This window comes from Caloenas nicobarica, chromosome 10 (genome assembly GCF_036013445.1).
Source record: "Caloenas nicobarica isolate bCalNic1 chromosome 10, bCalNic1.hap1, whole genome shotgun sequence".
NCBI classification, from domain to species: Eukaryota; Metazoa; Chordata; class Aves; order Columbiformes; family Columbidae; genus Caloenas; species Caloenas nicobarica.
This window is the reverse complement of record NC_088254.1, coordinates 2,815,971-2,843,558: the sequence shown is the minus strand read 5'-3', so window position 1 is coordinate 2,843,558 and position 27,588 is coordinate 2,815,971. Positions and strand designations below refer to the sequence as shown.

Genomic DNA, 27,588 nt, shown 5'->3' with positions numbered 1-27,588 from the left:
ACATCCACGTGCATGCTTGCACACACTTGCACAAACACATACACGTGGTTGCGTAGACTTGCACAAGCCTGCAACACACACTTGCAACGTACATGCACATGCTTGCACACTCTTGCACGCTCACACATGCTTGCACACGCGTGGCAGCGTGCTGGGGAAGCCTGGCACCTTCAGCCCACCTGCTGCTCTGGGAGTAATTAATTAATGACTGCATCTGGTATTAAAGCTGTGTGGTCTAGTTACAGATTTTTTGGGGTGGTGGGGGGTGCAGGAGAGGCGCTTCCCCCTCCTCACCTCCCAGCGAGCGTCTGTCCCCGCATGGGGCAGCCAGGGTGGCACGGGGTCCATTGAGGTGAAAAATGCAACAAAGCGCCCGAATTGTCCCTTTTTAGCCTTTTCTGTGTGTTCAAACCCGGCTCTTGGGTGGTGGCTGGTGGGGAAGAGCGGGGTGTTCACTCTGGAACCTACTGAGGGCCAGAGGGGAGAGGGCAGGCGGCTGCTCGGCCCCTTGGCCTGAGGGCTGGCCGTGGGGGCACCAGGGGGTGACACCGGGTGACAGGGGGTGGCGGGGCTGCCGGGGTCCGGGGTCCGCCCGGCAGGGGGCAGCAGTGGGCGGAGCCGGGCGCCCCGCGCCGCTGCCAGCCGCCCCTCCTGATTGGCCGCCGCTCCCTCATTATGCTAATGCCGTGCGTCTCGCTGACGTCAGCCAGCCCGCTGGCGGCCGCGCGCGCGGGTAAGCGGCAGGCGGGGAAGCGGGGGGGGGGGGGGACGGTTGTCGAGCCCCAGAGGCCCGGGCCGAGCCGAGCGGTTCCGAGCGGTTCCGAGCGGCGCCGAGCGGCGCCGAGCGGGGCGGGGCGGCGGGCGCCTCCCGCAGCGGCGGCGGCGGCGGCGGCGGCGGCGGCGGCGGAGCGGGGCCATGGCCGCGGCGGGCAGCGGCGTGGCGGCGGCGGCGGAGGCGGGGGCGGCGTTCAGCACCGCGAACAGCGGCCGGGTGAACGGGCTGAGCCGCCCGCCCGGCGCCATCGCCATGAAGGATCACGACGCCATCAAGCTGTTCGTGGGGCAGATCCCGCGGAACCTGGAGGAGAGCGACCTCAAGCCGCTCTTCGAGGAGTTCGGCCGCATCTACGAGCTCACCGTGCTCAAGGATCGCTTCACCGGCATGCACAAAGGTACGGGGGGCCCTGCGCCCGCCGGCGGGGCGCAGCGGGCAGGGGGCGCGGAGGTGGGAACCCCGAAGGTTGGGGTACCCGTGAGGTGGCACCCCCTGAGGTGGGGGAACCCCTGAGGTGGGGGAACCCCTCAGATGGGATGCCTGAGATGAGGCACCCAGGTATGGGACACCCTGAGGGGAAGGAACCCCTGTGGTGGGACCCCCTGAGGTGGGGGAACCCCTGAGGTGGGACCCCCTGAGTTGGGGCACCCAGGTATGGGACACCCTGAGGGGAAGGAACCCCTGTGGTGGGACCCCCTGAGGTGGGGGAACCCCTGAGGTGGGACCCCCTGAGTTGGGGCACCCAGGTATGGGACACCCTGAGGGGAAGGAACCCCTGTGGTGGGACCCCCTGAGGTGGGTGAACCCCTGAGGTGGGTGAACCCCTGAGGTGGGACCCCCTGAGGTAGGGCACCCAGGCATGGGACCCCCTGAGGTGGAGAAACCCCTGAGGTGCGACCCCCTGAGGTGGGACCCCCTGAGGTGGGTGAACCCCTGAGGTGGGTGAACCCCTGAGGTGGGACCCCCTGAGGTGGGACCCCCTGAGGTGGGTGAACCCCTGAGGTGGGTGAACCCCTGAGGTGGGACCCCCTGAGGTGGTGCACCCAGGTATGGGACCCCCTGAGGTGGGGGAACCCCTGAGGTGGGACCCCCTGAGGTGGTGCACCCAGGTATGGGACCGGACGCCCTGAGGTGGGGGAACCTCTGAGGTGGGACACCCTGAGATGGGGCACCCAGGTATGGGACACCCCCAGGTGGGGACCCCCTGAGGTGGGGGAACCCCTGAGATGGGATGCCTGTGATGGTGCACCCAAGTATGGGACACCCCCAGGTGGGGACCCCCTGAGGTGGGACCCCCTGTGATGGTGCACCCAGGTATGGGACCCCCTGAGGTGGAGGGACCCCTAAGGTGGGGGTACCCCTGAGGTGGGACGCCCTGAGATGGTGGACTCAGGTGTGGGACCCCCTCAGGTGCTGCACCCCTTGGTGACATACCCCAGAGGTGAGACACACTGAAGAGGGATGCCCCGAGGTGGGACACCCAGGTATGGGGCACCCCTGAGATGGTGCACCCAGGTATGGGACACCCTGAGGTGGGACCCCCTGAGGTGGGAACGCAGGTGTGGGGCACCCCTGAGGTGCTGCACCCTGAGGTGAGGTGCCCCTGAGGTGGGACACCCTGATCTGGGGGTACCATGAGGTGGGATGCCCAAGCGTGGGTCACCTCTGAGTTGAGATACCTCCGATCTGGAGGTACCCATGAGGTGGGGTGCCCCAGACTGGGTGAGGATACCTCTGGTGAAGGTGCCTCTTGAATTGGGGGCACCCTTGAGGTGGGGCACCCTGAGATGGAGGAACCCCTGAGGTGGGTCACCCTGGTACGGGGCACCTCTGATGGGGGGGCACCCTGGGGCATCCTGGCATGGAGCACCCCTGAGGGGGGTTACATCTGAGCTGGGATGCACCTAAGGTGGGGCACCCCTAAGATAGGGGGGGCCCCTGAGGCGGTCGAAGGTGGATGTACCTGTGGGATGGAGACACACACCTGAGGTGGAGGCACCAACCTGGGGCTGGGAGCTGCTGTCCGACCGGCTGTTCAGGACACCCGCTTGCGCTGGGGGCACCTGTCTGGCATTGGGGCACCCCTGGCATTGGGGCACCCCTGGTGTTGGAGCACCCTTGGAATGGAGGCTCCTGCGTGGGACACCGGCACCCACTATGGACAGGGCACCCACTTGTGCTGTGTCCCAGGCCGCTGACACCCGCAGACCCGCCTGGCGCTGTGCCGCGGGGGGCAGAGCACCCAGCTCCCCGAGCACCGCCAAGGTCTTTGTGGAACCCCCCGTCCGTGAGCTGGGGGTCTGTGGCGCCGGAGAGGGGTCATGACACCCCGGGTGTCACCTGGAAAGGACCTCGCGCCCCTCCACACGCTGTCACCGAGCCACGGGCAGCGCCCGCTTTGCTGGGATTTCGCGGAAGCCAAAATTTGGTGCTTACGGATGCTGCCGCGTCAGTGCCCTTTGGCCGTGGGGCAGATGAGCAGACTCCTTCGTTCTCAGCATCGCAGCCTTCAAAATACCTCCCGGCACCTCCGAAGCTGTTTGTGTGCCCCGATCCACGGGATTCGCGCCTCACCGGGTCCCTCGGTGCACCCTCCAGCGCAGGCTTCAACCGCTGCGGCCCAGATGCTCGATTTAATTGTGGATGCTCCTCTAATTCGAACATCATCCTCCTTCCTGGTGAGCCTCGGGAGCGGGATCGCTCCCGCTCCAGCCCTCCGAACTCTGGAACGCCCAGGCACCGGCCACATTGTCGCCTGCAGGGAAAACAAAAAGAGGGAAAAAAACAGAGCGAAGAGGAGGAAGCCAACTTGATTACGGATGGTAAACACTGGAAATGGCACCAGGACTGATGTGAGCTGCTGCGCTGACCTCTCCTTTCCACCTGCAGCGGGGCTGATATTTAACTGGGGGGGATCTTTCCTTGCTCCCCGCAAGGGCAGATGTCCCCAACATCATGTCCCCAACAAGGCAGGCGAGGGGCCCCATCCGTCGGTATCCCCCCAGCCCGCTGCCGTGCTCCCTCTCCTCCCAGGCATGCTGATTGTACTTATTAAGAGTTATTAATACTTAATCAGCTGGCGAATTTAATTGTGCCAATATTAAAAATGCATCAATGTCAATTTTATTCATTAAATATTTACTTTGTTGAAGGGAAACTGTTTTGCTGCTGTTTTAATATCACTTTCAGACGCTTTTGGATGTGACCCCAGCAAATCGGGGGGGAGCCCTTGGGGAGGGAGCCGCACAGTGCCAGCACAGGGACTCGTGGTGCTCCCGTGGGAACGGGAGAGATGGAGGGGAGAGAACCGGACCCCGTCCCCGGGGCTCGTTTGTCACCAGCAGCTCCAGGCGAGCGAGCGGCTCGGCAGCGTGAGTCAGCGTGGGAAAACCTCGCCCCAGGCGTATTCCCGATTCCCGAAGCGCCGCGATGTCGGAGGAGCTGGAGTTGCCTTCGCCACGCGAGTCTCATCCCGAGGAGGATGCTCGGGGCCGGGAGAAGCGTGGCAGCAAACCAGGATGCGCGGCCTCAACACCTGAAGATCCGCTTCCCAGGAGGCTTCGGCTGCAGCGTTTGCTGGAGCTCGGGGCCGAAGCACCGCTGCCCACACACTGCCAGGCTTGCTGCCTGCTTTTGCCTCGCTCTTTCCTTCATCCAGCTGCTCCCTCGTCTCTTTTGGATTGAGATCTCCCGCCTCGTTTCGGGGCTGCGCTCTGGCCCTGCTGGCGGCAGTGCCCACCTGGGTGCTGGGGTGATGGGTGCCAGGATGCTGGATGTCGTGGTGCTGGATGCCATGGTGCCAGGTTCCTGGATGCAATGGTGCCAGGGTGCTGGGAATCCAGAACGCTGGGTGCCATAGTGCTGGGTGCCAGGGTGCCATGGTGCTGGGTGCCAGGGTGCCACGGTGCTGGGTATCAGAGTGCCATGGTGCTGGGTGCCAGGGTGCTGGATGCCATGGTGCCAGGTTCCTGGATGCAATGGTGCCAGAGTGCCAGGATTCCAGAATGCTGGGTGCCATAGTGCTGAGTGCCAGGATGCCATGGTGCTGGGTGTCAGAGTGCCAGGGTGCCATAGTGCTGGGTGCCAGGGTGCCGTGGTGCTGGGTATCAGAGTGCCACAGTGCTGGGTATCAGTGCCATGATGCTGGTTGCCAGGGTAGCATAGTGCTGGGTGCCACGGTGCTGGGTGCCAGGGTGCCACGGTGCTGGGTATCAGAGTGCCAGGGTGCTGGGTGCCAGGGTGCAGGATGCCAGGGTGCCATAGTGCTGGGTGCCAGGGTGCCATGGTGCTGGGTATCAGAGTGCCACAGTGCTGGGTATCAGTGCCATGATGCTGGTTGCCAGGGTAGCATAGTGCTGGGTGCCACGGTGCTGGGTGCCAGGGTGCCATGGTGCTGGGTATCAGAGTGCCAGGGTGCTGGGTGCCAGGGTGCAGGATGCCATGGTGCCAGGTTCCTGGATGGATGGTGCCAGGGCGCTGGGTGCCCGGGTGCCATGGTGCTGGGTGTCAGAGTGCCAGGGTGCCAAGATAGCAGAGCGGTGAGTACCAGGGTGCTGGCTGTTAGGGTGCCAGGGTGCTGGATGCCAGGATGCCATGGTGCCAGGGTGCTGGATGCCAGTGTGCCAGAATGCTGGGTGTCAGGGTGCTGGATGCCATGGTGCCAGGTTCCTGGATGCAATGGTGCCAGAGTGCCAGGATTCCAGAATGCTGGGTGCCACAGTTCTGGGTGCCAGGATGCCATGGTGCTGGGTGTCAGAGTGCCAGGGTGCCAGGATGCTGTGGTGCTGGGTGCCAGGGTGCTGGATGCAAAGGTCCCAGGGTGCTGGGTGCCAGGGTGCCATGGTGCTGCGTGCCAGAGTACCAGAGTGCCAGGAAACCAGGGTGCTGGGTTTCAGAGTGCCAGGATACCGGGGTGGTGAGTGCCAGGGTGCTGGATGCCACAGTGCCAGCGTGCTGGATATCAGGGAGCCAGAGCCCTGGCTGCCGGGGTGCCAGGGTGCCACGGTGCTTCATGCCACGGTGCCAGGTTCCTGGATGCAATGATGCCAGGGTGCTGGGGTGCTGGCTGTTAGGGTGCCAGATCCTGGATGTCAGGATGCCAGGGTGCTGGATGCCACAGTACCAGGGTGCTGGATACCATGGTACCAGGGTGCTGCTGGGTGCCATAGTGCCAAGACACCCCAGCGCCATATTAGCCATGCTGCCATGCCGCAGCAATGCCGGGCCGGGCACTGACTCCATCTCCCCGTCTCCGCAGGCTGTGCCTTCCTCACCTACTGCGCCCGTGACTCGGCCCTGAAGGCGCAGAGCGCCCTGCACGAGCAGAAGACGCTGCCGGGGGTAAGTGACACCGGGGGGGTCGGGGTGAGCTGGGGGGGGACGGTGACACCTGCTCATGCTGCGGGTGCAGGAGCTGCTCCAGCGGCCGCAAACCAAGGCATTGATTTTCCTGCCTCCCGCGTGCTGTTGTGCTTTCTGTGGGCTCCGACCTCCCGAGCTTAACAAAGTGAAAATAAATATTTAATTATTCGCCTAAATAAAAATCAATAGGGCCGCTGGTTGGCTGGGGAAAGCGCCGGGGCCCGTAAATATCAATCCCTGCCTCGGGTGCATGGAGCTGATGTGGCGGGGGGGGAAGTTCGTGGGGACGTGGCTTCCTGAGCCGCGCTCTCAGTGGGGGTGCTGCGCATCAGTAGGTTTAAGAGTTAACAGCCCGCTTTGGCAGCCTAAAGAGGCGCAGGGTCAGGGCACAGGCTTTCCTGTGTCCTCTCCTCATCGCACACCCCTGTGTGTTTGCACACGCACGTGTGAGGCGCCTGCCTGCTGGAGGTGATCCCTTCTCACCCTGCACCCTGGCACGGGCTGCGCACAGGGGTGCACGTGTGCGAGCACGTGCTTGCACATGGGTGTGAGTGTGCATGGCCAGGGGGCACGGCTGCAGCTCCCCGTGTGTGCACAGCCCGTGCTTGTGCTCACACCCCTGTGTGCTCACTCCTCCGTGCTTGTGCATACTCCTATAGCCTTGCACACCCCTCCGTGCTCGTGCACACCCTCTATAACTATGCTCGCAGCCCTATAGCTGTGCTCACACCCCTATAGCCATGCACATCCCTCTGTGCTTGTGCACAACATCTAGATGTGCTCAACCCTATAGCTGTGCTCACACCCCTATATTTGTGCACACCGCATAGCCTTGCACACTCCTCTGTGCTTGTGCACGCTGTCTAGCTGTGCACACACCCCTATATCTGTGCTCACCCCTGTATTTGTGCTCACCCCTGTAGCTGTGCTCACCCCTATATTTGTGCTCACACCCCTATAACTGTGCACACCCCTATATTTGTGCTCACACTTCTATAGCTGTGCTCACCCCTATATTTGTGTACACCCCTATAGCTGTGCTCACCCCTATAGCTGTGCTCACATCCCTATATTTGTGCTCACCCCTATAGCTGTGTGCACACCTATAGCCGTGCACATCCCTCTGTGCTTGTGCACACTGTCTAGCTGTGCTCACCCCTATAGCTGTGCACACCCCTATAGCTGTGCGCACACCCCTGTAGCTGTGCTCACCCTTATATTTGTGTACAACCCTACAGCTGTGCTCACCCCTATAGCCGTGCTCACGGCTATAGCCGTGCACACCCCTATAGCTGTGCACACGCCCCTATAACTGTGCACACCCCTATAGCTGTGCTCACACCCCTATAGCTGTGTGCACATGCCCCTATAGCTGTGCTCACCCCCCTGTAGCTTTGCTCACAGCCCTATAGCTGTGTTGACACCCCTATAGCTGTGCACACCCCTATAGCTGTGCTCACCCCCCTGTAGCTGTGCTCACCCCTATATTTGTGCTCGCACCCCTATAGCTGTGCTCACACCCCTATAGCCATGCACATCCTTCTGTGCTTGTGCACAACATCTAGATGTGCTCAACCCTATAGCTGTGCTCACACCCCTATATTTGTGCACGCCACATAGCCTTGCACACCCCTCTGTGCTTGTGCACACTGTCTAGCTGTGCTTACCCCTATGTTTGTGCTCGCACCCCTATAGCTGTGCACACACCCCTATAGCTGTGCACACCCCTATATTTGTGCTCGCACCCCTATAGCTGTGCTCACCCCTATAGCTGTGCACACACCCCTATAGCTGTGCACACCCCATATTTGTGCTCGCACCCCTATAGCTGTGCACACCCTTATATTTGTGCTCACCCCTATATTTGTGCACACACCCCTATAGCTGTGCACACCCCATATTTGTGCTCGCACCCCTATAGCTGTGCACACCCCTATATTTGTGCTCACCCCTATATTTGTGCACACACCCCTATAGCTGTGCACACCCCTATATTTGTGCTCGCACCCCTATAGCTGTGCTCTCCCCTATAGCTGTGCTCACCCCTGTAGCTGTGCACACACCCCTATAGCTGTGCACACCCCTGTATTCGTGCTCGCACCCCTATAGCTGTGCTCACCCCTATAGCTGTGCACACCCCTATATTTGTGCTCGCACCCCTATAGCTGTGCTCACCCCTGTAGCTGTGCACACACCCCCATAGCTGTGCACACCCCTATATTTGTGATCGCACCCCTATAGCTGTGCTCACCCCTATAGCTGTGCACACCCCTATATTTGTGCTCACACCCCTATAGCTGTGCTCACCCCTATAGTTGTGCACACAACCCTATAGCTGTGCACACCCCTATATTTGCGATCGCACCCCTATAGCTGTGCTCACCCCTATAGCTGTGCACACCCCTATATTTGTGCTCGCACCCCTATAGCTGTGCTCACCCCTATAGCTGTGCACACAACCCTATAGCTGTGCACACCCCTATATTTGTGATCGCACCCCTATAGCTGTGCTCACCCCTATAGCTGTGCACACCCCTATATTTGTGCTCACCCCTATAGCTGTGCTCACCCCTATAGCTGTGCACACACCCCTATAGCTGTGCTGACCCCATATTTGTGCACACCCCTGTACCTGTGCTGACCCCACCACACTCCGCGCTCCGGGTCCCCCCATCCCACCCAGGCCCCGCCCCCGAAGCGGCGCGCGGAGGGGGCGTGTCCCCGCCCAGGAGGGGGGCGTGTCCCCCTCTGAAGCCCCGCCCCTCGGCCCGGCCCGGCCCGGCTCGGCCCGGCTCGGCTGCGCCCGCTCCGCCCCCCGGCCCCGCCCCCCCCGCGCGCCGCTGCGCGAGCCAAGCCCAGCCGAGTCGGGCCGGACCGAGCCGAACCGACTCGGGTGGAGCCGGAGCCGAACCGAACCGAGCCGAGCCGAGCCGAGCCGGGCCGGTCATGCAGCTGCCGCAGGTGCCGGCGCCGGGGCCGCGGCCGCCCGTGCTGTGGGTGCCCGCCGGGTCCAAGATCCTCTGCATCGAGGTAGGGCCCCGCCTTTGTCTGCCGCGGCTCGGCCCGGCCCGGCCCGGGGCATCCGCGGGGTGCGGGCGTGTTTGCGTGATGGTGAGGGGGTGTATCCGCACCCAGGGATGGCGGGTGTTGCTGAGGAGGGTGCACCTGCACCCACGCGTGGGGTGTGCGGGTGGGGGTGCTGCTGAGGAGGGGGGATCTGCACCCAGGGATGATGGGGTGCTGCTGAGCAGGGGGGATCTGCACCCAGGGATGATGGGGTGCTGCTGAGGAGGGGGGATTTGCACCCAGGGATGATGGGGTGCTGCTGAGCAGGGTGGATTTGCACCCAGGGAGATTGGGGTGCTGCTGAGCAGGGTGGATTTGCACCCAGGGAGATTGGGGTGCTGCTGAGGAGGGGGGATCTGCACCCAGGGATGATGGGGTGCTGCTGAGCAGGGGGGATTTGCACCCAGGGAGATTGGGGTGCTGCTGAGCAGGGGGGATCTGCACCCAGGGATGTTGGGGTGCTGGCACGGGGGTGTCTGTGCACCCCAGGCTTGCCGTGTGTTGGTGAGCAGGGTGTATTTGGCAGCAGGTCTGGGGTGTGCACGCGCCCGTGTGGGTGAAGAGGTTGTATCTGCACCCAGGGCCGGGTTGTGTGTTTGTGCGTTGGCTGCAGGGTGTGTTTTTCCAGCCCGGCTCTGTGTGTTCGCTCGCAGGTGTGCGCGGGCTGTGCTGGGGGTGTGTGGGGGGGGCTGGCACGGGTGGGCGGGTGCACCCTGGGTGGTGGTGGGTGTGTAGGTGAAGAGGGTGTATCCGCACCCCGGGTGCGTGTGTGTACGGGTGTTGCGTGGGCACTCACGTTGTCAGGGCCTGGCGGGGGGGCTGGCCGGGTGTCCGTGGGCGGTGGTGTCCGTGTGTCCGCACAGGGCTGCGGGGTGCCCACCCTGTGGGTCCTGCGGCCGCGATGGGGAAACTGAGGCAAGAGGCGTCGTGTCCCTGCCTGGCAGGGGTGGCGGTGCCGACTGTGCGCCCGTGCTTGTGTCCCCGTGGTGGTGCGGGGCGCACGGCCGTGGGTGCTGGGCGCGTGTGTGGGTGTGAGGACGCTGTGCTCAGGGTGTGCGGGTGTCGGGGTGTTGTGTGCGGGTGTACCCGGGGCTGGGTCGGAGAGGGGTGCAGTCGTGCTGGGGTGCGTGTGCGGCTGTGTGTGGGTGCGAGTGTGCGGCTGTGTAGGTGTGCGGTTGTGCGGGGGGGTGGGGGACAGATGCTGTGGGGCTGTATGGGACGCGTGGTTGTGTGTGCAGGGTGGTTGTGGAGTGGTGTGACTGTCCCCAGGCCATCTCGTGTCCCCCAGGGCTCTGGCAGGGTGTTCCTGTGATGGGCGGCTGCCTGTACCCAGGCGCCTGTTTCCCTGCAGCGGGTGTTGGCTGCCTAGGGACCCCCGGGGTGATGGGGACACCAGGCTCCCGTGGGCACCCGCTGCTCCAGCATCACCCGGCGCCTCCGTCTCGGCTCATTCGGACGCGTGGTGGTTTGTTGGCTCCTCTGGCTGTTGGGTGCGAGGAGGAGGAGGGTGACACCGAGGAAGGAGCGATGGCCAGAAGTGACTCTGTCCCCTGGGGCTGGCTCTCCTCAGTGCCTCATTGGGGGCTCCCAATTTGGGTGTGTGACAGCGCCCAAGGTTGTTTGGCAACTGGCGGTGACCCCTGGGGCTGTAGCACCCGGATGGTTTGGCTGTGGGGCTCTGTGGGGCACCCACGGGTGCTGGGACACCCAAGACAGGGTCTCCTGTGACCCTGGGTGCGTCAGCATGTCCCTGGGGTGTGCAAGGATGCGTGGGGGGGGACACGGGTGTGAGTTAGGGGGTGGGTGACTGTGTGGGCACGGGGGCACCGAACACCCCGGTGTGGGAGCCGGGCGATGCCAGGGGTGCCAAAACCCCCGTTTTGGGGTGTCCGGAGGCCGGAGCGGTTTCTCCCCGGCGCTGCAGCCCCAGGGTAGGTTAGCCGGTCCCTGAGGCCTGACATTTATAAACATCAGCTGCTCCCGGAGAATCAATACGGTTTAATAACCGGCGAGCGGAGACGGGAGACACATCAAAATGACACTCTGCGGCTCCGTAAATGTTATTCTAAATCATCCTCGCCGGGTTTATTACATTAAACATACAGCAGTGGGCACGGGAAATTTATTCCATCAAAGGCCATCACGCTGGCAAATGGGAATGGTGGGTTTGCGGAGGGGGGGCAGCCCCCCAAAAAACCAGGGTCCCTCCTCCTGGTCACAGCAAGACGAGGGGGATGTTGGTCCCTGGGGTCTCCGTGCTGGGTTTGGGCTGAGCTGGTTCCTGCCCCGGCGCAGGGGTTGGGGTAGATGTTTGGGTGACACGATGGGTGACGCGAGGGCAACTGGGTGGCCCCACGTCCCTCGGTGTCACCTCCCGGCTCCTGAGGACCTGGTCCCCTCCCCGGAGCATCCCTGGCTCGGTGCTGACATTTCTCCCCGCGTTTCCCTGGAGACGAGGCAGTTGCTGTGGAAACCTCCCTCCTCTTCTTCCTTCACCATCCTCATCCTCACCCCGGAGCGAGGGGGGCTGGAAACCTGGAAACAGGCGCCGCCCCCACCCACCCACCCCCTAAATTTGGGGGCGCGCAGGAGTCACCCCGGGGTGGGGGTCCACGCCCGCGCGTGTCCCCATGTCCCTGTGCGCGCACACCCGCCCTGTCATGCGTGACATCCCGCCGTTGCCGTGACGACCCCATCGAGCACATGGCTCGGGCGCCGCAGCATCGCGGGGGGAAGCACGCTTGTTGCCGTGGAAACGGCCATAATTGTAGCGTTTTTCGGCTAAAAGAGGGGAAGAAAGGAGGGGGAGAGAGGAGGAGAAATGGCTCCGTGGGGCAGCGGGCCAGAGACGTCAGCGCCGGCCCGGCGTGTCCTGCCGCACACGCGTCTCACGCCTGCAGGTACACACGTTGGCGACGCATGGCAGGAGGCCGAAATTGGGTGAGAATTGGGAAAAAAGGAGAGCGGTGGCGGTGCTGCCGGAGGGACCGGCGCCGACCGGGCGCTGCTGCCGCCTCTGCAGCCCGTTACAGCCGAGGAACGCGGGCGGGCGGCCAGCGATGGCACCGGGTACCCCTTGTTCCCCATGGAAAGGGTTCGGGGGGGGTGCGGCACCAGCTCTGACCCCCCTCCCGCTTGTGTGTTGCAGATGAACCGCCCCATCCAGGTGAAACCGGCCGACAGCGAGGGCCGAGGAGGTAGGTCCCCCCTTCCCCGGCCGCCCCACGTGGGCAGGGGGAGCAGGGCCACCTGGAGGGGTGACGGGGGCCGCGGTGGCATCGCGAGGGCCGCGGTGGGGAGGTTGGTTTGCAGACAAAAGGAGCTGCCTGCGCCGGTGGCACCCGAATGTGAGCGCAGAGCGAAGGCGGTGGCGGCGGCTGTCCCTGCCCGGCCAGGCCTGACGTCATGCCGAGAACGTCGTGACGTCACGCCGAGAAAGTCCTGATGTCACCCCGATAGCGTCCTGACGTCACGCCGGGCAGAGCGCCTGCCAAGCCGCTCTCCGCCAGCCCCTTCGTCAATCAAACAACCTAATTACCCTCCCAACGCTGCCTGCGGGGACCCCGACGCAGTCGGGGTGCAGGAGTTGGCTGCACGTGGCCTGAGCCCCCCACATTCCCCGTGAGCATTTGCTGCTCACAAGGCTGCGGTGTCTCCAGGCTGAGGCGATAATTTGGGCGAAACCGCAGGAATCAGATCAAAACCCCGGCGCTGCGAGCAGGCGCGCTCGGACGTGCAGCACCTCGCGGGGCCGCGTGTCCTCGGGGCCGGGGTAAATATCCCCCTTTTCCAAACACGTTATTCGACACGACGCAAGCCGGTCCCGGCATGTCCCGGAGGGACCTGGCAAATAAATTACCCACTTACTGAGTGTAATTGGTGAAGGATTAAAAATCAATGGGCGAGCTCGGGCACCCGGCTCTGGCCCCCTGGCCCGGGAGGCGACGCTCACCCGCTGAACCCGCTCCCCCGGCTGCCTGCGCCGGGGGATGGTTTATGTTTAACTAGACAACTCACCAGCCCTATTCCCTTAACTAATTTTCCCGGTACCTTAACGGACAGAGCATTAATCGTCTCCTGCCATTATTTATTTATTTCCCCGGCAACGCTCCTGACAGGGGCACCTTATTTTCTTTGTCAAATGCCATTAGCGCGCGGCAGGAGCGCGCAGCCGCGCAAGACAGATGCTGGTAATAATCATGAAATTCTCATTATTTACTCTCCCTTCTCTCGTGTTGGGGTTATTTATGTCCCCCGGGCACGGCCGGAGGCTGCGGGTTATTCTGCGAGTCGATCGTACCGAGGCGCTCGCCGCTGTTTTTGCGGGCTCCCTTTGTTTGCCGGGGGAGCCGGTTCCTCCAGACCTGGGAAAATCCCCAGCTCCGGTCCCTGAAGCGGGAACCGACTCTTCCCAAGCGATTTCCCTGGGGGAGAGGTTCTCCCACCCCGAGCGTTTTGTAGGATGGAGGTGATAAATCCCGTGTGTTTGCCGCGGGAGCGGCACCGCTCCCCGCCCGGGCTCCGGTGTCACCGGCTCCTTCCCCTCCCCACGCCGTTCGCAAACCGGGGCCGAGGGGCTGGGCCGGCGGGGGACATCCCGCTCTCCGACGGGCTCGGTTTTGTTTTCAGAAGACAGGAAGCTCTTTGTGGGGATGCTGGGGAAGCAGCAGAGCGAGGACGACGTCCGGCGCCTCTTTGAGCCCTTTGGCCAGATCGAGGAGTGCACCATCCTGCGAGGCCCCGACGGAGCCAGCAAAGGTGGGTTTTGGGGAGCTGGGGGAGCACCCCGTGGCCGCCGGCACCCACGGGGGCGTGGGAACAGCTGTTTGGGCAGTGCTGGGTGCCGCAGCAGCCGAATCCAAGCTCTCCCGCGTCCCCTCTCTGCCCTCAGGTTGTGCCTTTGTGAAGTACGGCAGCCACGCCGAGGCGCAGGCGGCCATCACCAGCCTGCACGGCAGCCAGACCATGCCGGTGAGTGCCAGGCGCTCGCCCTGCCCCATGCAACCCTGTGCTGCCCACCTAATCCAATCACCTGCTAATTTGATCCTCTAATTGGATCAAAATCCTACAGACCGGCAATTTGTTGGCCGAATCACCCCAAGGTTCGTCGTCGCCTGGGCGCTGAGCCCCGGGGGTATGTGCGCGGGGCTAATTCCCCCTGCGCTGGAGAAAGGGGCTGCTTAATTAACGTTGAAGGTCAGGATTGTGAACGAGGAGGGGGAAAAGGAAACAGAGGTCAGGGAGCCTGCCGCCGGGGAGAAAAAACAGCTATAATTAAACCTTGCATCGATTGCTGGTCGCTGCTGCCAAACCGGGCAGCATCCCCGGGGCCGAGGATGCTGCGGCCGCTGAGAGCCAGCGCGTCCCTCCCCGAAATGGGAGGACGTTTGGGGGCATCGCCGAGGTCCCCCCATCAGCCTCATCTTCCCCCAAATCTCAGGGCGCCTCGTCCAGCCTGGTGGTGAAGTTTGCGGACACGGATAAGGAGAGGACCCTGCGGCGGATGCATCAGATGGCCGGGCAGCTGGGCATTTTCAACCCCATGACCATCCAGTTCGGCGCCTATGGGGCTTACACGCAAGCGGTAGGAGCCGGCGCCGGCCGGGACCTGGGGGGTTTGGGGAGCCCCGTGTTTGGGGGAAGCCTGTTTTGCCTGTGAAAGCCCCCAGGGTTGGTTTGTCCCCATCTGGGGACACAACAGAGGGACTCACCCCTGCGAGACGGGGGCGGCGTGGCTGGAGAGTGCATCCATCCCAAATATTTTAGTGTCACCTCGTCCTGTCCCCGCGTCCGGCAGCGGGTGGTGTTCATCCCTCGGAGCGCGGGTGCACGGGTGGGCTGCTGATTCATCCTCCCCGCCTTTCGCTCCCTTTCCCCTTTTTCCCTGTTTTTTCCCCTTCAGATCATGCAGCAGCAGGCGGCCCTGATGGCAGCGGCGCAGGGGACCTGCCTGAACCCCATGGCCGCCATCGCCGCCGCCCAGATGCAGCAGATGGCCGCCTTCAACGTCAGCGGGCTGGTGGCCGCCCCCCTCACCCCCTCTTCAGGTACCACCCCCTCTATTTGCCCCCCATCCCGCTCGCCATCCTCACGGGGGGTGTTTCCAGCGCTGATACCGCCCCGTCCCGCAGGTACGAGCACCCCCCCCGGCATCAGCACGGCGCCGGTGCCCAGCATCGCCGCGCCCATCGGGGTGAACGGCTTCAGCCCGCTGCCGCCGCAGAGCAATGGGCAGCCCGCCTCCGAGCCCATCTACACCAACGGCATCCACCCCTACCCAGGTAACCCCCCTCGCAGCCCCCCAGAGGGTTCCCCAAACCCCCCTCTGGGGTTGAGAGCGCACGGTGCGCTCCGAGGGTGCTCCCCATCGAAATCCCTCCTCCCGTAGCATCGCCGATGCGCTCAGCTCCTGCGGAATGAAACGGGGGGAGCAGCTCTGCGCCCCCACTGCGGTGCCCGGCCAAGGGCCCCCTCCCTCACCCCCGCGTTTCTCCTCCTGATTTTCCTCCTCCCGTCTTTTCTCTTCCCAGCTCAAAGCCCCACGGTGGCGGATCCCCTCCAGCAAGCCTACGCGGGCATGCAGCACTATGCAGGTCTCCAGCTTCGCTTTGCACCTTCTTCCCTCTCTCCCCTCTTTGCTCCTCACTCTTATTTTTCTTGGGAGGGGGGTGTGAACGTCACTTCGGGGTTGAATAAACCACAGGACTGGGGCAGCACGCTTGGGCGCGGATTAACGTGGTGAGCACGGTGCCGTCCCCTGGCAGGAGCTTCGGGGCAGCGGTCATTTGATTGGGAGCGCTAACAGCCATTTTCAGCTTTGCAATAGAAAATCAAGTTTTGGACCCCACATTCCTTTTCTTTTTTTTTTTTTTTTTTTCCCAACCAAAAGTGCCGGATTTCCTCAACCTTAAGGCCGTATTACTGCTGCCAACACCCCTCTTGGGAGAGCTCTTCCCGCATCCCCGGGTTTTTGGGAGGCCGGGGCCTTGCAGGGGTGGGAGGGAGCCCCGGGGGCAGGAGAGCCACCCCCACGGAGGGTGACAACGGGGACATCCCCGTCCCCAGCCCTTCCCGGGGGTCTCAGCCCCACGTTTTTCTCTCCCAGCAGCGTATCCCGCCGCCTATGCGCCCATCAGCCAAGCCTTCCCCCAGCAAGCGCCCATCATCCCGCAGCAGCAGCGAGAAGGTGAGGGGTTGTGGGGGGTCACCCGGCGGCTCCTCGCTCCCCGCCCGGGGTGTCCCCCGCCTCGCCGCTGACGTCCGGCTGTCCTTTGTGTGTCACCCAGGTCCCGAAGGCTGTAACCTGTTTATTTATCACCTGCCCCAGGAGTTCGGGGACGCGGAGCTCACGCAGATGTTCTTGCCTTTCGGCAATGTCATCTCTGCCAAAGTCTTTGTGGACCGTGCCACCAACCAGAGCAAGTGCTTTGGTGAGTCCCGCTGGGTGGCTGTCCCTGATGTCCCATCTCAAGGGTCCGTCTGTCCCTGATGTCCCAGCTCGGGGCTCCAACATGCTGGATGAACTCATCTGTCTGTCCCAGGACAGTTTTTGTCCCACACCATGCCAGGACAGAAGAATGTACCTTCCTGCTGTCCCCTGTGTCCCCAGCCCAGCCTGGAGAGGACTGGCCACCGCTCGTCACCCCCATATCTGCTCACGTGGCCGAGCGCCACCGCTGCCACCAGTGCGCTCTGGCCTGCAGACCTGTCACCACGGTGTCCCTGTAGCCCTTGTCACCTTGGTGGCCCCACAAATCACGTCACCCTGGTGTCCCCAGACCTGGTGTTAGTGTCAATCCGCTCACACCCCTGGGTCCCTGCAGACCCAGATGTCATCCAGGTGTCCCACGAGCCCACAGATCCTGGTGTCCCCACAGTCCTGCTCACCTTGGTGTCCCCGCAGTCCCCGTCACTTTCATAGACCCTGTCACCCCAGTGACCCCACAAATCCCATCACCTTAGTGTCCCTGCAGACCAATCCAGTGTCCCTGTGGACCCTCTTACGCTGGTGTCCCCACAGGTCCTGTCACTTCGATGTCCCTGCAGACCCTGGTGTCCCCAGAGGTGCCATCATCCCATCACCTTGGGGCTCCACCTGAGGCTGCCCACAGGAGCATCCTATGGGATTTCTGTATTTTTGAAGCACAGCAGCAACTCGGGATGCTGATGGTGACAAACTCCTCTGTCACCCTGTCCCTTGTCCCCAGGTTTTGTCAGTTTTGACAATCCGACGAGCGCTCAGGCAGCCATTCAGGCCATGAACGGCTTCCAGATCGGCATGAAGAGGCTAAAAGTCCAGCTAAAGCGGCCGAAAGATGCCAACAGGCCCTACTGACCCCTGCTGCGCTGCGGAGAGGTGAGGGGGGACGGAGGGGACCCTGTGGCTGGACCCTGGGCTGGCCCGAGGCAGCAAAGGGACCATGTTGTCGCCAAGAAACGTCCTCGAGTGTGTGTGGAAGTTTCTGTGCCCAGGAGCTCTGCGAGTGTGGTTCAAACTGGGGATTGGGTCCCTCTCTCCATCCCTTCCCTCCCTCCATCCCTTTGTCCCTCCCTCCCTTCTCTCTGTCCCTCTCTCCATCCCTTCTTCCATCCCCTCCCTCTGTCCTTCTCCCTGTCCTTCCCTCCCTTCTCTCTGTCCCTCTCTCCATCCCTTTTTCCCTCCCTCCCTTCCCTCCATCCTTCCCTCCATCCCTGTCTCCATCCCTGTCTCCATCCCTTCTTTCGTCCCTTCTCTCCCTCTCTCCCTCCCTCCATCCGTTACCTCCATCCCTTCTTTTGTCCCTTCCCTCTGCCCTTCCCTCCATCCTTCCCTCTCTTTCCTCCATCCCTTCCTCTGTCCCTCCATCTGTCCTTTCCCCCTGTCCTTTCCCTTCCTCCCCTCCCTCTGTCCATCCCCGATTCTCTTTCCTCCTCCATCCCAGCACCCAGACCCAGTCCCGCTCCCCCCCAGCCAGGTCCGAGGGGGCCGGGGGTCCCGCTCACGGCCCCGTTGCTGTTTTGCAGGCCGGGGGTCCCACTCATGGCCCCATCGCTGTTTTGCAGGTCGGGCGTCCCGCGGTGTCTGACGACTTTCCCCTTCCCCACGTGCAGTATCCAACCCCGTAACTCTCTTTCTTTGCACCGCGTCCCGGAGGAGGAGGAAGAGGAGGAGAGAACAGCGAAGAAGAGAGCCGTTCTGGTCGTAGCTTTCCTTTTTTGATTTACTTTTTAAAAATTTTTTCCCGAACCGGTCTTGTTTGTTACTCAACGGGAACGAGAGAGCGAGGAGGACAAGGAGGAGAGCGATGTGACACCGGGACTGAGATTCGCCGCCGGCCGCTCGCCGGGACTCACCGAATCCCTCACCGGGAGAAAGGACCGCGGCTCTGGGCAGCCAGGATACGATTACCTTGGGGTTTTTTGTGGTTTTTTTTTTTTATTATTATTTAAAGCACTCATTTGCTGCTACCGATTTCCCAGGAGAAACGAGGAAAAAAGAGGCTCCAAACGGATTCTTAAACCAAAGCTGGTGAGACGGGACCAGCCTCGGGCGCTTCACCTGGAGGATGCTTGTTTGGAAGGAAAGAAAAAAAAAAAAAAGAAAAGAAAACAGCAAGATTTTCTTTTTCCCCACGTTGGGAAAAAAAAAAAAAAAGGCTCAAAGGATGTTGGACTTATAGAAGATATATATAAATAAGTAAATATATATATATATATCCCATGGAGCAGGGCAGCGGGACACGCGCTTCCCCTGCTTGTCACTGGCACAGGGACATAGGATTACTTGTTTCAGAGTCATATCATTCCTTAGAGTTTAGGGACCAAAGGACTATTGCTTTTTTTAAATATATCTATAAATAAATTAATTTAAAAAAACAAACAAAAAAAAACCAACAAAAAAAAAAAACCACACACACACACACACACACACAAAAAAAAAAAAAAAGGAAAGAAGAAGAAGAAAAAAACCAAACAAATTTAAAAGGTTGAGAAAAAAACCTCGGGCGTTAAGAGCCGCGAGCGTTTCCTAGAGGGCTCGGTTTCGGGGGGCTCAAGGGCTCGGTTTTGGGGATAGGGGGATGCAGGGGGGGTTTTTTGGGGGTGCAGCGGCTCCCCCAGCCCCGCAGCCCAGGCGGGGGACTCAAGCTGGTCACAAAAACCCCTCGGTCGCCGCCAGGAGAGGGCGAAGCGATGCGGTTCTTGGCGTTTTCGGTCGGGTTTGGGGGTTTTTTGGGGCTTTTTTTTTTTTTTTCAGCCAAAAAAAAAAAAAAAGAGAAAAAAATAAGAAAAAAAATAATGTGAGGTTTCGGCAGAAACAAAGCGAAGCGAAATAAACTTATTTTGTCAAAATCGTCACCTTGGTTGGTTCTTTGGAGCAATCTCCGCCGCTTCCCACCACCCAGATTCCCCCAAAGCGTCCGCCGGGAATTTGGTGAAGCCGGGAGAGGAGTGTGGGCCTCTCTTTTTGTTTTTTTTTTCCAGGAATTGCCCTTTTTTGGAGGATTTCACCCCAGCCGTGGAGGGGAGTGGGGCAGGAGCTTTTTGCCGTTCCCTCCGCCATGTCCCCCGTGGAACGTCCCTGTGCGCCCAACCCGGTGACGAGCGGCTGCAGTGATCACGGGAAAGCATCTCGATTCATTTTTTTAATTTAAAGAATGGGGGAAAAAGCCCCGAAACCCACACAAATGGAAGCAAAATAATGGGGTAGCTGGCAGGGCGGGTGGTGCGGGGACACCGGCGTCCCCCTGCCTGGGTTTGGGTGGCCTTGGGGACAGCTGGTGCAGGACGGTGGCACATGGAGCCCCCGAGGGCTGAGGTGATGCCGGCTGGTGTGACAAGCCCGTGGGGTCTCAGCCAGTCACTATACTTAAACCGCAATGTTTTTTAAAGTCGATTTTTAATTCTCTTTATAAATCCTGGTTGAAAATGACACCCAGGGCAGCAAAGTGCTCCTTCGGGGTATTTATATTTTTTAACCCCTCAGACCCTTGAACCCCTCCAAGGGATCCCGGTGTCCCCTGGGACTGGCTGGTGTCCCCTCCCTGGGCACCTGGGGGCTGATATTTCACTGCCGCAGCCTCGTGCTGCCGCGACCGACCGGGGACCCCCATGACCAGGGGACACCTCGCTGCCCCCCACCACCTCCACACCCCCCCAGGCGGTTCAAACACTTTAACTCCACCGACACAGATTCATTTTCTCTTTTTCTTTTTTCTTGTGGTTTTTTTTGGGGGGGAGGGTTGTTTTTTGCTTTGCTTTCTCGTCGTCGATAAAAACGCCGTCGTTTGCCAATGCCAGGGGAGGCGGCCACCGGCCCCGCCAGCCCCTTCTGCACGGGGTTGGGGACACCGGGCACGGGACAGGGAAGGGACAAGGGACCGCTAAACCCGCCTGCTGCTTGCTTGACGCCTATCGACAGCGCGGAGCCGCCGGCGTTGGCCCCGTCTCTGCCTGCCCAGGAGGCTTCAAACCCGCTCGTCCTTCCCCAGCCTCACCAGGGGTCTTCGCTCGGCACCCGGGGGGGTCCCCGGGGGGTCCCCGCCGCCGCTCAGTTTGTGTACACCTGAGTCCCGATCACACGCATGATCTCCTTCTGGATTTTGGGGTCCTGAGTATTGATATTGGCATCTCCCACTTGGCCATCTTCGTACCTGGAAGGGGAGAAGCGGGGGTGAGGGGGTGTCCCAGGGGGGTCCCGGGGGTGCTGGCGCAGTGGGGACTCACACAAAGAAGAAGCGGGTGCAGACGTGGTCCGAGACGGGGCAGACCCAGATGTTGCCGTGTTTCTGCAGGTCCTTAGAGGTGATGACTGCCAGGGGAAGGGGCTGTCGGATGGGGGAGCAGCCCCCAGGGGGAACCCTCCCTCCCTGGGAAAGCCAAGGGTCCCCCCGGGATGTCCCCACCCCTCTCCGTCCCCCCCGCGCGTGTCCCCGCACCTTCGCAAAGCGCGATGCAGTTCAGGTTGCGGCTCTGGAGGAAGCGGGACTGGATGGAGCGGGTCTGCGGGGAGAGCAGCCGGCGTTACCTGCGGGGGCTGTGTCCCCGTCCCCACCCTCCCGCGGTGTCCCCCGGCCTGTCACCTGCGGGATGGTGTTCATCCGGTTGTACCTCTGCACCAGCTCGTCCTTCGAAGGCATCCGGTGCTGCCCTTTCCCCATCCCTGCGGAGAAGACAGGTGGTGGCTGTCAGACCCCAGCAGACATGGGGACACACGGGGACACATGCCACAGATAGGGACGGCCACTCTGGGTGCTCCCGAACCCTGGGAAGCCCCCAAAAGTGGGTGCAGTGGCTTTGGGAGCCTAGAAAACGTTGGGGTTTTAAATCCCCGGAAAGCCTCGGGGCTGGTGCGGGTGGGAAGGACGCGAGACGCTGCTCCTCCGGCTGGCGCGACGCCGAGTGTCCCCAGGCCCATGCGGGGAGAGGGGACGGGAGCGCAGGCAGGAGCGGGCAGCGCAGGCAGCACCAGGCACGCAGGCAGCCTCTTACCTGAGTATCCAAAGGAAATACTGGAGATGGGGCTGAGATAGATGCCCTTGCCATAGGCTGCTCCATGCAGCTTGCAGGAAAACACCAGGGTGAGCGACGCGGGGTCACCCCGACAGCTCGGGTGGCGGAGGCAGCCCGGCTTCTGCAGGCAGCTGCCTGCACCCCTCCCTGCCTGCCCGCCGCTGTCAGGCGCCGAGGAGCGTCCTTACCTGCAGTTTGGTGTAGGAAGCGTTGACCAGCCCGTTGCGGAGGATGGAGTGCCAGTTCTCAATGTGAGAGCCACTGGAAAAAAACCAGTCCCACGTCAGCCCCATACTGCTTGTTTGGGAGGCTCCTGCTGCCCTCCCGGCAACTCACTGGAAAGCGAAGGTGCTGCCGTAGAGTTTCTTGGCGGTGCGGAACCGGGCTTCCTTGGCTGGGGGGCTGCTGAGCAGGAGGAACTGGTGGGAGGTGTGCATGAACTTCAGCTGCTACCAGGGGAACGGGAAGAGCAAAGGCAGCGCCGGCGGGGAGAGAGGACGGACAGACAGACAGAGATCATGCACGGCAGCCCGGCCCGGTCCCCAGCCCAGCCCTGCTTCAGCCTGTGGCGTCTCCCGTCTCTCGTCCTCCATCCCACAGCCCAGGTCAAACATCTTCCATTCTCTACCCCATATCCACATCTCACAGGCTGCAGAGCCCAAAGCCTGCATCCTGCATCCCAGATCCTTCTGTCTCGCACCCTGTGTCCTCACATCCCTCACCCCGCATCCTCCATCCTGCATCCTCCATCCCACATCCCATATCCCCGGTCCCACATCCCATATCCCACATCTCACCCCCTTCATCCCGCATCCCACGCTCCACGACCTGCATCCCTCCTCCCATGTTCCACCTCCCGCGTCCCATATGCTCCATCCCGCCTCCCGTAGCCTCCATCCCACATTCTATACGCTCCGTCCCACCTGGAGCTGGACCAGGCCCCTTACCCTGCTGAGAGGCAGCTTGACGATGTGGGATCTGTTGCTGGAAATTATCCTTGGGAAGAGGAAGAGGAGAGGAGGAAGATCAGACAGAGTGGTCTCACGGTCTCCTGGGAATGAGCCCAAGCCGGGAGCTGCGCCAGAACCCGCCTCATGGCCGGTGGATGGTCCTGACACCCCAGGAGGAACCAGGAGGGGCCAAGCGGGGGAGCGGGACACGGGGACACGGGACAGCGTGACGCGGCCGCAGCACCCTTGGCCTTACCACTGCAGGAGGGGATGGGCCAGAGGGTCCAGCTTGTCCATCTGCTTCTTGATCTCCAGGTAGGAGCCCTGGCAGAGGCGAAAGGGGGTGCAGGTGGGTCCCCCGGCACCCACCCAACCGTGGGCGGGTGGCGATCGGCACCAAAATGCCACCCCTGGCAAAGGATCCTGCACAGGGGAGGGTCTCGCGCAGGACCGAGGTGGGTGCGGAGCCACCCCGGCGTACCTGGGTCATCTCCCGGATGGACATCACGCTGTCCAGAGCCTTCTGCAGCCGCTCATAGTTCTTCTTCTACATGGGGCAGGAGCGAGGTCACCATCAGAGGAGTCATCATCGCCCCCCAGCCCCACCGCCCCGCGGCACCCCCAGCGCTTACCTTGGGGTTGAAGGCGAGTGTTTTGGGGTCGTTGGGGTCCACCACAGAAGGATAAGGCTCGAAGATGATGCTCTTGCGGGGGGACTCCAGGGCGGCGCGGCACATGGCCACCAGCAGGTCAACCACCTTGGTCGCCACCACCAGCAGGTCACCACGGAGCGCGGGGTGAAGGGACAGCACCCCGAGGTGATGGCGGTGCCACACGCACCCTTACCTCAGCGCCTGTGGCCACCTCCTCCGCCGCGCCCGACATGACGCCCAGGGTGTAGAAGGAGAAGACACAGAGCTCCCGGGTGCACACCGCCGGCTGCGGAGGGGACAGGAGCCGTGGGGAGGGCCGGGGAGGGTGACACGGGGTGACAGCCCGTGCCCGCCCCGTCCTCGTCACCGCACCTTGAGCATGGAGCCGTTCTGGAAGACGTGCTGCTCGTCGCACACCACGCAGTACTCGTTGAGCGTCGGGATCCGCTGCTCCGCGTACTTCATGATCTGAGGGAGAGGACGCTGGGAGTCAAGCCCCGCCGGGGACACGGCGCTCGGGAGGTCACCCCGGGCAGCGGGACGGGGACACGCGGGACGCAGGACACCCACCTGGACGAGGAAGCCGTACTCCAGCGTAGGGATGTTCTTGCAGTGGCCGCCAACCTACGACAGAGCCGGAGGGGAGGCAGCTGCGTCACCCCCTTTCCCCGCGCACCCCCAGCTCCGCGCGGCACCGGCAGCCCCCCCAGCACCCCCCGGCACGGCGGGACCCCCCACGAGCCAACACCCTCGTGGGGACGCAGCCACCTTGGGGAGGTGGCACCAAGAGGCAGGTAAAACCCCACAGCAGTGTCCCAGCTTGGGGACAAAACCCCGCGGGGTGTCCCCCACCCCAACCCAAGCAAGGGGGGGGTCCCACGTCCCCCCGACAAGCGATCCGACCCCGCGGCAGCCCCGGGACCGCGGGAAGGGAGAGGAGAGGAAAGCAAACCCGCGGCGGGGAGGCACCCACCAGGATGTTGAAGGGGGCGACACCTGCCTGGGTGCTGGGGGGGGCGTAGCCGAAAACCTCCACCTTGGGGTTCTTTACGGTGCAGGACACCGAGCGGTTCATCAGGCGGTTGGCGCGAGCCTCGGGGACGCCCAGTTTGCCCTTCAGCACCGAATCTTGGATGACGGGGAAGCTGGGAGACCTATGGGGACAGAGTCCCAGTTTGTCACTGTCCCCTACTCTCCTCCATCACCCAATTCACCCTTTGCCTGATTTTTGGGAGGAACCTTCACCTCCTTGGGCTCTGACAGGGAGCTGCAGCGTCTGAGCGGTGAGTGGGGAAACTGAGGCACGGTGCCAGGTCCCCAGCCCACAGAGGGCTGGTCACTTGGGGACATTGTCAGGGTCTTACTTGGGGATGGGGGAGAAGATGCTGAGGCCAGCGCGGAACTTCTTGATGGTGCCACTCGTCTTGAACCAACTGTGCCGCTTCTCCTGCTGGGTCTTCAGGAAATCGTTGCTGAGATGTTTCCATTGCTGGGACGTGAACATGCCCAGGATCCTGGCAGAGAGGTGACGTGGGTGCCCGAGCGGGGTGCCAGCACCCACGGGTGCTGTGGTGCCCGCTGAGCCCCATCCACGGGTGGTCTGTGCCACCCAGCTCCTCCTCTCCCCCACCCAAAACTGGTGGTGAGCCTGTCATGGGGCTGTGTGGCAGGTAAAAGGTGGTGGCTTGGGGACATGTGGCACCTGGCCAGTTTGGGGGCAAAATGGGGACCCCACAGCCAACCCCACCCACCACCCTTGGGTACCCGTTGGGTTTTGGCTCTTACTTCTTCAGCTGCAGACCCAGCCCGAAGCCCTCCTTGTTGGACGGCTGGAAAACCTCGATGGACGGTTCTGCGGAGAGAGAGAGGAGGGTAAACCGTCGGTGTCACCACTGTCCCCGTCCTGAGGGCCTGTGGGGACACTGTCCTGCCCGTCCCCACTCACCGGGGCCATCGAGGTACTGGGAGAGGGAGAAGCGCAGGCGGAGGACGATGGGCTCCGTCCGCAGCACCTTCCACGCCGTGGCCACCTCCTCCTGCCGAGGGAGAGCCGCGATTTGGCGCAGCAGCCAGAGAGGGAAATTTGGGACCCCCCCGAGCTCGTGTGTCCCCCTCTCCCCGTGCCAGCGCCATGGGGACACCCTGGGGACTCACATCGAGGAAGCTGATGTTCACGTGGAGGTCGATGTCCACGTCGTCGATGGTCCCGTACTCCCTGCGAGACACGTGGCGGGGGGACGGGGTGAGGCGGGCGCGGTGCCGGAGCCGCTGCCCGGTGCCCGCGGTGCCGGGGGTCACGCAGCCGGGTGGCCGGGGGTGACACGGGGGTGACATGGGGGTGATGCTGGGAGCACCCACCTGACGGCCACGGCATTCTCGCTGTAGATCTCCTTCACGGCCTCGATGTCGGCGTCCAGCTGCGGGTGCCGGTACAGGTCGGCGGCGCAGGTCCCCTGCGGCACAGCACCCGCGGCACCGTCACACCCCCCCGCGCTGCGTTGGGGACTGGGGGCAGGTTGGGGGTCCCCGAGCCCCCGCCATGTCACCCATGGGAGCTGGCACGCGTGGCGCTCACCTGGACGCCGTAGAGGAACTCCTCGGACTCATTGTCCCCGTCGGAGTCATCGTCCGTCCAGTACTGGCCCTTGAGGTCCTGGGGGGCAGAGGGTTTGGGGGTGGCAGATTAGGGGGGGCAGAAGGTTGGGGTCAGCGGGGATAGGGGAGAAGGTTGGAGGGAGAAGATTAGGGGGGAGTAGGTTCTGGAGAGCAGGTTGGGGTGCAGCAGGTTCTGGGGAGCAGGTTGTGGGGAACGATTTGGGGGGAGCAGCTTGAGGGGCAGTGGGATGGGGGAGAAGGATGGGGGGAGTGTTTTGGGGGGACAGCAGGATGGCCCCATTAGGATGGGGGGCAGGAGGTTGGGGGGAGTGTTTTGGGGGGCAGCAGGATGGGGAGCAGTAGGTTGGGGGGAACAGGACGGGGGGAACAATTTGGGAAGCACCGAGATGGGGGGCAGAAGCTTTTGGGGAGCAGGTTGGGGGGCTTGGGGGAGTGAGATGGGGTAGCAGATTGGAGGAGCAGGACAGAGGGGCAGCAAGACGGGGGCAGTGGGGTAGGAGAACAGGTTGGGGGAGAGAGCGGGTTGAGGGGAACAAGGTGGGGGCAGCATTTTGGGGGGCAGCAGGTTGGGGGGAATAGGATGGGGGGAGCAGGCTGGGGGGGAGCAGGATGGGGAGCAGCAGATTGGGGGGCAGTAGCATGAAGGGAATGGGATGGGGGGAGCAAGATGGGGGGCAGGAGGGTGGCAGTGGTGGGATAGGGACAGTGGGATGGGGATATTGGGATGGGGACAGCGAGGGGGTGAGAGTGGGTGGGGACAGTGGGATGGAGACACTGGGATGGGGACAGCAGGATGGGGACACTGCGATGGGGACACTGGGATGAGGATTTTGGGATGGGTACAGCGGGATGGGGACACTGGGATGGAGACATTGGGATGGGGACAGTGGGATGGGTACAGCGGGATGGGGACACTGGGATGGGGACACTGGGATGGAGACAGTGGGATGGGGACACTGGGATGGGGACATTGGGATGGGGACATTGGGATGGGGACACTGGGATAGGGATTTTGGGATGGGGACAGCGGGATGGGGACACTGGGATGGGGACACTGGGATGGGGACATTGGGATGGGGACATTGGGATGGGGACACTGGGATGGGGACATTGGGATGGGGACAGTGGGATGGGGACACTGAGATGGGGACATTGGGATGGGGACAGCGGGATGGAGGCACTGGGATGGGGACAGCGGGATGGGGACACTGCGATGGGGACAGTGGGATGGGGACACTGGGATGGGGACAGCGGGATGGGGACAGCGGGGGTGTGCAGTGGTTGGGGGACATGGGGATGTGGACATGGGGATGGGGACAGCGGGTGGGGACAGCGCGGGGGGGCCGCGCGTGGTGCCTGCGGGGTGTCCCCAGCCGATGGCGAGGGGGTCGCCCACCCCCGCCAGCCCCGTCCCCGTCCCGCGGCGGGACACGCGGGGACACGCGGGGACACGCGGGGACACACGGGGACGCCGCGGCCCGGCCCCCCCGCCCCGAGCAGGCCCGGTCCCGCCGCCCCCCCCGCCCCCGCTCCCTCGGCCGGGCCGGGGCGGTGTCGCTGTCCCCGCTGTCCCCCCCCGGGCCCCTCACCATGTCAGCGGCGCCGGGCCGGGGCTGTCCGTGTCCGTGTCCGTGTCCCCGTCCCCGTCCCCGTCCCCGTCCCCGCCGCCATGGTGCCG

At 62.8% G+C, this 27,588-nt stretch overlaps 2 protein-coding genes across 31 annotated transcripts; one reads left to right on the top strand and one right to left on the bottom strand.

Annotated features, from left to right (window-relative positions):
- The first annotated feature begins 916 nt into the window (after window positions 1-916).
- Window positions 917-17,537, top strand: CELF6 (CUGBP Elav-like family member 6). Of its 25 annotated transcripts, XM_065641735.1 has the most exons (14): window positions 1,028-1,172; window positions 6,033-6,115; window positions 12,351-12,428; window position 12,662; window positions 13,835-13,960; window positions 14,094-14,173; window positions 14,643-14,786; window positions 15,105-15,249; window positions 15,334-15,483; window positions 15,733-15,795; window positions 16,115-16,117; window positions 16,308-16,388; window positions 16,489-16,572; window positions 17,410-17,537. In XM_065641735.1, exons 1-14 carry the CDS (start codon window positions 1,028-1,030, stop codon window positions 17,535-17,537), a joined length of 1,311 nt encoding a protein of 436 aa, XP_065497807.1. The 25 variants fall into 25 exon arrangements, with proteins under 25 accessions (XP_065497792.1, XP_065497817.1, XP_065497818.1 ...); XM_065641745.1 differs by lacking the exon at window position 12,662 and having other exon boundaries at window positions 1,013-1,172; window positions 12,351-12,399; window positions 13,832-13,960; window positions 16,489-16,632; XM_065641734.1 differs by lacking the exon at window position 12,662 and having other exon boundaries at window positions 12,351-12,399.
- Window positions 17,538-19,811: 2,274 nt separating this feature from the next.
- Window positions 19,812-27,583, bottom strand: PARP6 (poly(ADP-ribose) polymerase family member 6). Of its 6 annotated transcripts, none has more exons than XM_065641711.1 (22): window positions 27,500-27,583; window positions 25,870-25,947; window positions 25,653-25,747; window positions 25,449-25,509; window positions 25,240-25,330; window positions 25,080-25,146; window positions 24,659-24,808; window positions 24,268-24,448; window positions 23,865-23,918; window positions 23,667-23,762; window positions 23,488-23,580; window positions 23,274-23,399; window positions 23,123-23,188; window positions 22,898-22,965; window positions 22,639-22,687; window positions 22,028-22,140; window positions 21,880-21,952; window positions 21,671-21,740; window positions 21,262-21,341; window positions 21,118-21,181; window positions 20,906-20,990; window positions 19,812-20,832 (listed from the first exon to the last, which is right to left on the bottom strand). In XM_065641711.1, the coding sequence occupies exons 1-22, from the start codon at window positions 27,500-27,502 to the stop codon at window positions 20,730-20,732; spliced, it is 1,866 nt and encodes a 621-aa protein (XP_065497783.1). In that variant the 5' UTR covers window positions 27,503-27,583; the 3' UTR covers window positions 19,812-20,729. The 6 variants fall into 6 exon arrangements, 5 of the variants coding, with proteins under 5 accessions (XP_065497783.1, XP_065497784.1, XP_065497786.1 ...); XM_065641712.1 differs by having other exon boundaries at window positions 22,028-22,137; XM_065641714.1 differs by having other exon boundaries at window positions 24,295-24,448.
- Window positions 27,584-27,588: the final 5 nt, after the last annotated feature.